This window comes from Charadrius vociferus, unplaced genomic scaffold, assembly GCF_000708025.1.
Source record: "Charadrius vociferus isolate BGI_N301 unplaced genomic scaffold, ASM70802v2 scaffold650, whole genome shotgun sequence".
NCBI classification, from domain to species: Eukaryota; Metazoa; Chordata; class Aves; order Charadriiformes; family Charadriidae; genus Charadrius; species Charadrius vociferus.
In genome coordinates, this window is record NW_009646736.1 from 5,802,930 (window position 1) to 5,812,874 (window position 9,945).

Consider the following 9,945-nt stretch of genomic DNA (forward strand, 5'->3'; position numbering starts at 1 on the left):
CCCCAAAAAAAAGAGACAACATTAAATATTTGTAGAAATCAAAGGTGCCATTATATTTCATCTAACAGTCCTTTCAAGTTTTATAAAAATGTTAAGTCTCTAAGAGACATTCAGTCAGTAAAATTCTTAGCAACTGTATTTTTCTGCATAACCAGACATGGTTAACAATGGTAAAATTCATTTTGCTATAAAGATCTTGGATATTTAAATATTTGCTGCTCTGAGTTAAACTACTGCTTTTTGCAGTCTGAAGTCATGGTCTCTTTTCTCTGCTAATGTTATTTAATATCAGTTAGGGTAGGAAAAGTTTCTACTTTTTGGATCTTTTCAGTAACGGTTACAAAGCTGATTATTCTTTAAAAAAACTTTTTAATACCTACACAATTCCAAAAAATACTTGATACTTTGTATAGCAGCGTAATGCTTTCTATAATGTTTTTGGGAAAAGGTGAATAGTTTTCATTCAGAAAAAGCATTTGTATTCTAACTTTCTACCTTTATTTAAATTTGACCTTTTCCTGTCCAGTTTTTCTCCTGTTCATTTCCTCCCATGCCCTTTTTTATTGGAGAGTGTGTTTCTTATTTGGAAAGTAGGCTTGAAAAGGTTAAACATCTTGTTGCCTTGTGATTAATGCTTGTAATCCAATGCAATGCTTTTAGTAAATCTACTTGATTACTCTGCTTCTTTCTCTTTGCTAATATATTGTTTAAAAAAGCCAGTCAAAATGTTTTGGTTGTAGAAAAGTATCTGTTCAGTGTGATGCCTTTACTTCCCTGGCTTGCCTTTTTTTTTTCTTGCAGGAATGGTGTGGTCAGATGTTAAAAGACTCTGGTATGATGGTCTAGAAGACTTTCTAGAAGAATCCCGTAATCAGCTTAGTTTTGTCATGAATTCTTTGTACTTGGCAACTTTTGCTCTCAAAGTCGTTGCCCATAACAAGGTGAGCACCTATTTTCATAGATCCAAAGCTGCTCTGAGACTGACTGGGTAAATATGATTTTAGTATATTGCTGCAAAATACGCAGAGATGTGTTACGTGTGGTATGTTAGTAGTAGTATGTTGTAGTTAAGTGTGTAACATTAGTTATAGCCTGCTGTGTGGATACAGTTTAGGCTTCTGAGTTAAGTGTTCTATGTGGCATATGCCGAGTTGTTGTCAAGATCTCTGGTCTTGTTGCACCTTGGGCTTGAAAAAGAAGTTGATGAGGCAAATGGGAGTTAGAAAATGCATCAAGATGTGTCCAAGTACTTGGGGACCCCAAACAGAGCTTCTGTCTTCCTTCTAAGAACTGGCTGGTCTTCCAGATGACTGGATTTTCATTTGGAGAAATCTCCCCATACAGCTCATCTGATTTTGCATTTGAGTTCACCTGATTCCATAGATCAGTACTATACAGAAAGCTAATAGTAATCTCTCTTCAGATTGCCTACAGTTTTTCTGTTACAGAAAGTTTTATTTAGCTTTTGATTACATGTGCTTAATTGTTTTAGTTTTGGTGGGGTTTGGTTTGGTGTTTTATGGTGTTGGGGTTTTTTTTGGTGTTTTTTTGGTTTTGTTTTTTGTAGTAAGGAAAAAAGCCCCAAGACCATAGAGGACCCTTATCTTTTCTCTGTGAAAAGCCATCTGGATTTGATTGAAGATAGAAGTTTTGAAAATGATCATTCCCATTCTGTTGCCTGTGTTGTTAGCCGCACAGCATATGGCAAGCTGCCAGACCAATTGAATATGAATATTTTAGCAAAATTCAAGCTGGTGCAGTAGCACTATTATTTTGTATTACAAACTGTAAGTTGACAGCTGTCTGGCAGCTTGGAGGGAAATAAACTGGTTCAGTTCTTCCCAACTTGGTGTTTGGCTCATTTCCCTATCCTTGCATTGATTCACAGGCTGGTAATCATTTTGAAAGGAAAGCTCCATTTCTTGGAAAAAAGAGAGAAAGAATGCCATGTTGGGCTGCCTTCCCAACCATTTGCTTTGCAACCAGCACTTGTTTGTAGTAGTAGTTCCTTTGCTGAGATAAGAGCCCTTCACTATTAATTTAAGTTATAACCTTTTCGAAGATGCAGGACTTCTGTCTAACGTAACAGGCACATGATGGCTTTTTTGCCACTTCTATACAGCAAAATTGATTTTTATAGTTTATTTAGAAAACCAAATAAAAATGCTTGTTTTACATCTGAGGTCCATATTGTAGGCACCAAAGCTGTAAGAAATAGAGGAAGAGTCTCTGTAGCAGAGAAGGATTTGTACACATGCAATTGCAATGTATAAAAACATCATTATCCCTGTTTCTTGCCATCTTTGTGCAGCACACGTTCAGGCAAGTTATTTTAAAGCAGTTCTGAGTTTCTTAGTTTTTGGATGTCCATTTTGAGACAGCAGAAGCTGGTGATACAAATGCAGAATGTTTTCAGCCAAGCCAAAAGTTAGGGATCTGTGGATATTCTGTGAATAGTTGAATAGTACCTAGTGTATACTCTTTAAGGGTGTGTTTACACCAACAGTTTACTTGTGACTTCCATTCTCTGTAATCATTCATAAAATCCCTTGAAGCAACCCCAGGTCGTAAGTCCTTCTAAATCTTTCTAAAGCGGGGTAAGACCAGTGGTCGCCACATTGCAGTTGCATGTGTACATTAGTTTTCTTTGCAGTGTTTTAATGTTGTATTTGACTGAGGCCTATTACACTAGACAATGCACGTGTTTATAAAGTGCACAAGCCTTTGTTTCAGCAAACAGTGCAAATCAGTAGAAGGCAAAGCAGAACAGTGGAATAAATGGTTTGCTGAGCAAGTGAGTGGAAGAGTTAGATGTTGAATTTAAATCATCTGGTGTCTAGTTCCCTCTGGAATGGCTTTTAAAATGCCTTTGTCTAAAAAGAAGGAGATACCTGAAAGAGGTGAGCCATCTATGAATCGTGTGTGTTAATTTATTTTATGCTATTGCCTGTTTTGGAGGCAGAAGCAGGGAATGGTGGATGGGTGCATTTCTGTATTTATAATGTCTGTGATCTCAGTTTGTCCTTTTTATATTGCAGTTTCACGATTATGCTGAGAGGAAGGACTGGGATGCATTCCATCCTACCCTAGTGGCAGAAGGCCTTTTTGCTTTTGCTAATGTTCTTAGTTACCTGCGTCTCTTCTTCATGTACACAACCAGCTCTATTCTGGGACCACTCCAGGTGAATATCACTACTGCGTGGGAAAATATTAAACTTGATCTTAATTTGCTATGAAGATTCTTATTGAAAAGAAAAAAATGGAAGTAAGAAAGTCAGAAAGTAAAAAGTAGAAAAAAAGTAGTATCATTGAAGTTTGGTTTTTTAATATCTCATGTAAAACATGCTGATTTAGATAGAAAAAGGTAAGAAAAAGAACGGAAGACCTAGTGTAGTTCATTTTATTATAATATTCTTATAATATTTTTCCATGGTAACTGTACCTATACTCTCTTTTTGTTTTCATCTGTTGTTAGCTTAACATACTGCATAAGAGTCTGCAGTTTGAAAACTGTAAGGATCAGGTTCTCCCCGTAAAGTTCTATGCAAATGATCATCCTAACTTCTTCTCTCTAAATGACAGATAAATGAGGTGTGTAGCAAGGAAGCGTAATCAAAAAGCCTTTCTTTTTATGTCTGCAATCTCCTGAAGTTGCATGTTGAGTTGAATTGTGCAAATTGCTTTGGTTTGAAAAATATAAATATTTTGAGAGTATTGAAATAGTCATCTATAGCCAGTTATAAGAAGGGAAAACAAGAATTTGCTGGAGTCTTCCACTGACTAATAATGACAGTTAAAAACACATTTTACTTGTGGAGAACATTTAATTCAGTCATCCAGAGATGGTGGGGGGAAGCATTAACAGTCTTGTGTGGTGATGCTGGAACAGTAGAGACCACAACAGTTTCGAATCTTTGTTAGTTGGTTTCTTTTCTTAAGCACAGACCCTCTCATCTTAGTCTTGGTGCTATTCATCGTGATAAACTTCAGATAAACTGCGTGGACCCGAGGGTGCAATATGACACTATACAGAAGGTCAAGTAACTTTGGGGGCAGGGGAGGGAACCTGGACTATTATTAAAACATCGCATTTAGGATGCAGTTACCTCCTTTAATCCTTTTTAGATTAAAAGGAGGAAGAAAGCTTCTTTCTAAAAAATAATTGTGAGTAGAAGTCACCTCTTACTCCACTAGCAACAATTTTTTCCCTTTCTGTGGTTTTTCTGTTCAGCTTGAGTCCACAGCACTGACTGATTTTGTTACTTTACCAGTGAAAAGCCCTTACAAACTAAAGCACCCGTTATTAAAGGCAGAGCTTACTGAAAAAAGCTTTGCATAGGTATAGTTACAGTTTCTCTGGCCTGACTTTCTGGGAGATTTATGATGACAAATCACTGCCGCCTTGTACTGTTGATTTTTAGTTAGTTATTTTCCCCCTGATAGTGATAGGATTTAGTTAATGCAGCTGGTTGACATCATCGTTACTGGGTTTGCAAGTGTCTGTTGAATAAAAATACACTTGGAATAAATAGGGTAGTCATCTAGTGATTAATTATATGGATGGAATTATGTCCTAATAGGTCAAATCCATGCTTTGTCCTCTCCTCTTACGAACAGGACTAGTTTTAAGAGCTTTATGGCAAGAGGATGATCTGAAAAGTTCCTGCAAGAAACATTATCACTACTAAGCATAAAGACAGAATAAATATTTGGAAGCAGCATTTTTCTTTTAACTCTCTCTCTGCAACTAGAGCTTACCAAAGGACATTCTGAAGTAAATCTGAAGTAAATAATTTTGGCTCAGAGGTCTTGTATCAAGGCTGTAAGATCTAACTGAAAGCCTCCAGCTTGAAGGTTTAGCTCACTTTAATGACTTGGAGTACTTAATCTTGCTGTGCAAATAATTATGCAGAACAATATTTTTCTTTCATACAGAATAGTCCTTCTTTGAAAAGAAACATAATCTACTGGTTAAATTGGTCTTTTTAAAATCATCATAAAAAGTGCTTTAAAAAGAATGTTCATAGTTCTTGTAACAGCTTCAATATTATTGGAAGGTGCCTGTTTGTCCTCTCATGGGTTTGTTTGTTTGTTTTACTTCTTGCTGTTTTCTCTCTAGCTATGACTATGTTGCTGTTAATTATTTTTGTATTTCTTTCTTTTATACATTTTTAAATGGAAATGTACTTGCATACTTTGAAAAAAATACTAAAGTCCTCATGTTGCAGTAAGCATTAGGCTTGTTATATATATTGATTGAACATTGAAGTCTCTCCACATTTTAAAAAGATTCACTGTTTAATGTGCATATTTATTTATGTACTAGATCTCTCACAAGTTTTTTATTAGGAGGCTATGTTGTGAAATTTTCCAAGTAAATACAAACAGTCAACAGTCACCCTATTCAGTGGCACACTGAAGCTTATGTTGTTACTGTTGGCCAGTACATCTTGTGCAACAACTCTTGCAGTATTTTCTGAAAGTAGGTCACAAAGTTCAAATGGTGCTAATCAAATATGGCCTGGAAACCTAACAGTGTGGGGGGATGGAAGGCAGCTACTATGTTGTCTTGGCTATTAGAGTTATTTTTAAGCATTCAGTTACTTTACTTATTGAGTAATAAAACCTATTTTAATACAGATTTCTAAGTTGGCTGTGTGTGGTGGTTTTTTTACTATGAACAGAAAATAGAATAATATTCCCCTAGATTAGATCATTAGATTTCAAATGCTTAGAAATTCTGAATACTTAGAAAGGAATAGCATGACTGATATGGAGAAAGCAAGTGGTATTTGGGCTATGTTATTACACTCTCTTCCAAACAAAATAGTTCTGGGTGGTTTGCACTTTTTGTGCATTCCTGTTTCATCTGCTTTATGTTTCTCTTGCCTGTGACCAGGTAAATGTTGTGTTGGTGTTTGGTTTTGCTTTGTTGTGTTTTTTTTTTTTCTTTAAAAAGGATAGATGTGATGAAACAGTGTGAGGATGACGTTAATCCTCTGACCAAACAGTATGATTACTGCATAGCTCTGCCTGCAGTTGCAGATTCTCCATGTCTGTGGCAAACTAGAAAGAATCAGAGAGAATCTGCTGTGCAATAGGGGTATGTAGTGAGTTTCCAGCAGCATAGGAGGGAGCAGGAGCTGGCACTTCATCTCCCAGTAAACTTGTACTTGCAAAACCTGATCAGTGATACAATTCTGGGCTATGGTTTGGTACAGATTGTGATTCATATAGGATGAGGCTTTCCACACACTGGTTTGTGTAGAGGATTAGATTTACCCAAACCCATTATATATATTTGCATTCTTTATAATAGCATATTGTTCTCTGAAGAAGTTTGTAGGAAGAGTAATTTAAATGCTGTAAACAGTTTATGCTGTGTCTGTGTTAAAAATTTGTGCTTAGGAGAAGAGCAAGTCAGGCTTTTCTCCGGGTTGGAAAAAGGGACAAGCATTTTTTATTTTTTTTTTTTAAAGATGGTGTATTTGTATTCTTGCAAGCTTCTGTTTAGGATATTCTGAAATGGAAACTAATGATCTGAATTTAGTGTCATATCTTCCATACTTTACACCCTTCAATTTTTGTGTGCTTACACACTTACACATTGTGTATATTTAAAATCTTACATAAAACATACAGTGAATTAATTCTGTGTTCTGCAGATAGGCTTTGGTATACCAGTGCTTGATGAGTGATGAATTATGATTCCAAATGTTTTGATTAATTCAGTCTGCTTATTAAGTGTTTTCTTAACTTTGTAATGGTATTTATGCTCAAATGCATTTCATTTACTGCTATCTATTGACTTGTGAGTTCCTTATTACCACTGGTGTTACAAATAAAGAATAAGGTGTATGTACTATTGCTTATAGTTAGTTGAAAGATATGAACTCATCAGGTGATGTTAAAACTACTTAATTTTTTTTTGATATCTAGAATTTTTCACTGAAAAATAGTACAAGGGTATCTCCTGATTTTGAGGTCTGTATAGCATCTTAAATTTTAAGTTAAGCATTTAAAATGTAAATAGATGTATTTTTCTTGATTGGAGGCTGAAGGAGAGAATACAAACAAATAACTGCCTGTTTTACTAAAAATGGAAATGAATCTATTTCACAGATTTCAATGGGGCAGATGCTACAAGATTTTGGAAAGTTTCTGGGCATGTTTCTTCTTGTCTTGTTCTCATTCACAATTGGATTGACACAACTTTATGATAAAGGATTTACTATAAATGAAGAAAAGGACTGTGCGGGGATTTTCTGTGAACAACAGAGCAATGACACATTCCATTCGTGAGTTTGATATCTATGAAATAGCTGAATTGTTCTAGACCTTAATTCCTAGTAATTAAACAAAACTGGAATTTTTCACTGAACTTGAATTTACATTAAGTAAACTAATTTTAACTGTTTACTTTACCTAACTAGTTTTTTTTTTTTTTTTTTTTTTTTTTTTGTAGGTTTATTGGGACATGTTTTGCTCTGTTCTGGTATATATTCTCCCTGGCACACGTAGCCATCTTTGTCACACGTTTTAGCTATGGTGAAGAATTACAGTCTTTTGTGGGTGCTGTTATTGTTGGTACCTACAATGTGGTGGTTGTGATAGTATTAACTAAACTCCTTGTGGCAATGCTTCATAAAAGTTTTCAGCTGATAGCAGTAAGTGCTTTCTGATTAATTACCAATAATTGCTAGCTGTATCTTTAAATTTTATACAAATTTCTTTCTGTGATGTGTAGACTAACCTACAGACCTCTGTGGATAAGCTCTGTCTCTGAGCCTATAAGGGGCACCTTTCTTTCAAATATGAACTTTTTATTTACTTTGATCCAAGTAAAATGGGTACCCTGCCTGTTGAACACGTGCAAGGCTTTGGCCCTCTGGGAATTGAAGACTTTCTTGAGACAATGGCTGTTCAAGTGAAGATGCTATTCTTTATAAGGTGTGGCGCTTGGGAATTTGATGGAGGGTTTATACCTTCATAGCTGAATTTTATATTTACACTAGAGTATATAGTGAATGGAAGAGATATGTTTTGTATTTTAATTATTTAATATTATTGTATTAGAACAAATTTATTAAAATACTGTATTATCTATATATTAAAATACTATATAATCAAAGTTAAATAACAGTCAGTTTTTTAAAAAAGTTTTCTAAAACGTATGAAATAGCCTGCTAATATTTTTGCTTCTGATCTCTGTTAATGTTTCTGATGCTTTAGAATCATGAAGATAAGGAATGGAAGTTTGCTCGTGCCAAGCTTTGGCTTAGCTACTTTGATGACAAATGCACGCTACCTCCACCTTTCAATGTTATTCCCTCTCCCAAGACTATCTGTTATCTTTTCAACAGTCTCAGTAAATGGATCTGCTCTCATACATCAAGTGGCAAAGTGAAACGTCAGAACAGCCTAAAGGTAAGAAATTATTGGGAAAGCTGTAGGCTCTGAAGCTGGAAAGGCGCTGCTTGCTAAAATGAATCAGCAAATTGCTGCATGAAGCTTCTTGTCAGATGGTGAGTGCCACTAACGTAAATAGGAACTATAGAATAATGTGTGTTGCATCCAAATATAAGTAAGTGTTACCTATTTCTACTTAAGTAAGATTCTACTAACTTTCCGTTTTGGGAATTTCAACTCCCTTCCCTCCAACCCCCCATTCCTCCAGAAATAGTCTGAAAAAAAATGCTTTGGTGGATTGAAAACTCATAGAAACCTCAAGGAAGTGTGTGCTAATCTCAAAAATGGTGAGGTTCTTTGGGGCAGGTAATTGGTTTTAAACATACTACAGAAGTGTCAAATAACCAAAAAGGATCACTGAAGCCTCTCGTTGGAGGGAGGGTTGTTGGTTTTTTTTTTTTAAGTAAACATTTTTTATTGTATCCTGTAACTTTGAGTTCTAATTTTGCATCTTCTTGCTGACAAAAATAGTATTAAATAAACTAAATGCAATGACTTGGTGGAATGTCCACTGAGAAACATTCAGGATTATGGAAGTCTTAATTGCTTGTAAGACAATAACCAAGCCAGGTAGATTAAAAATTTTCAATTTTGCTGGTACAGGAGATTACAATTTAATTTAAATTTTTCTGGCAGTTTACATGCATTGTACATTTGTGCACATCAGGATGTATCTATAAAATAGCTTTGTTATTTTGTTCCTATTTATTGTCTGTATAATTGTATACAGGCCTTGGAGCTCAAAAATCACTTTTCCATAGTAAGTGTTTAATGTTTGTTTAAAGGAATGGAGAAACCTGAAGCAAAAGAGAGATGAGAATTATCAAAAGGTGATGTGTTGCTTAGTCCACCGTTACTTGACTTCCATGAGACAGAAGATGCAGAGCACGGATCAGGCAACTGTGGAAAACTTAAATGAACTGCGGCAAGACTTGTCAAAATTCCGGAATGAAATGAGAGACCTGCTTGGCTTTCGAACTTCTAAATATGCTATGTTTTATCCAAGAAACTAAGGCCTAACTTTTAAATTAAAAGGGTGTACTTTTAGATACCTATAGGTGAAAGTGTTGACCTAATTCTGTTGCCAGACCAAATAGAAAAGAAGATTATTGCACAATAATACATTTGAAAATGCGATTGCATGAGTTGCAACTAGATGCAGAAGAGGTGGAAATAAATGCAAAAACAGATAGAGTAATTTTCTTAAACTCTTAATCTTGGTGTGTGTATAAAATTTGTATATAGGAATTTTTTAATGTTCCAGACTGTGGCTGTCAGGTGTCAGAGCTTCATAACTAGCACAATGTGTTTATTTCTTCTATTTTTGCTGTTTGTTCCTTTTTGATACTTGTTTTTCAAGTTGTGGGAGAAGATAGGCTTTTTAAAACAAAAATCCAGCCTATGTTTATTTTTAATAGAAAAGTCAGATATAGAATAATAGAAAATTTCCAGCACCGTTGGAAATTCTGTTTGACT

The 9,945-nt window shown here is 35.2% G+C and overlaps 1 protein-coding gene across 1 annotated transcript in view; it reads left to right on the forward strand.

Annotated features, from left to right (window-relative positions):
• Positions 1–9,945, forward strand: part of TRPC1 (transient receptor potential cation channel, subfamily C, member 1) — a 20,060-nt gene extending 10,115 nt beyond the window's left edge. The window contains exons 7-12 of the mRNA XM_009890084.1: positions 802–941; positions 3,039–3,182; positions 7,123–7,298; positions 7,466–7,667; positions 8,233–8,427; positions 9,255–9,945. Coding sequence (XP_009888386.1) covers positions 802–941; positions 3,039–3,182; positions 7,123–7,298; positions 7,466–7,667; positions 8,233–8,427; positions 9,255–9,482 — 1,085 coding nt within the window. The 3' untranslated portion in view covers positions 9,483–9,945. The remainder of the gene's footprint in view (positions 1–801; positions 942–3,038; positions 3,183–7,122; positions 7,299–7,465; positions 7,668–8,232; positions 8,428–9,254) is intronic.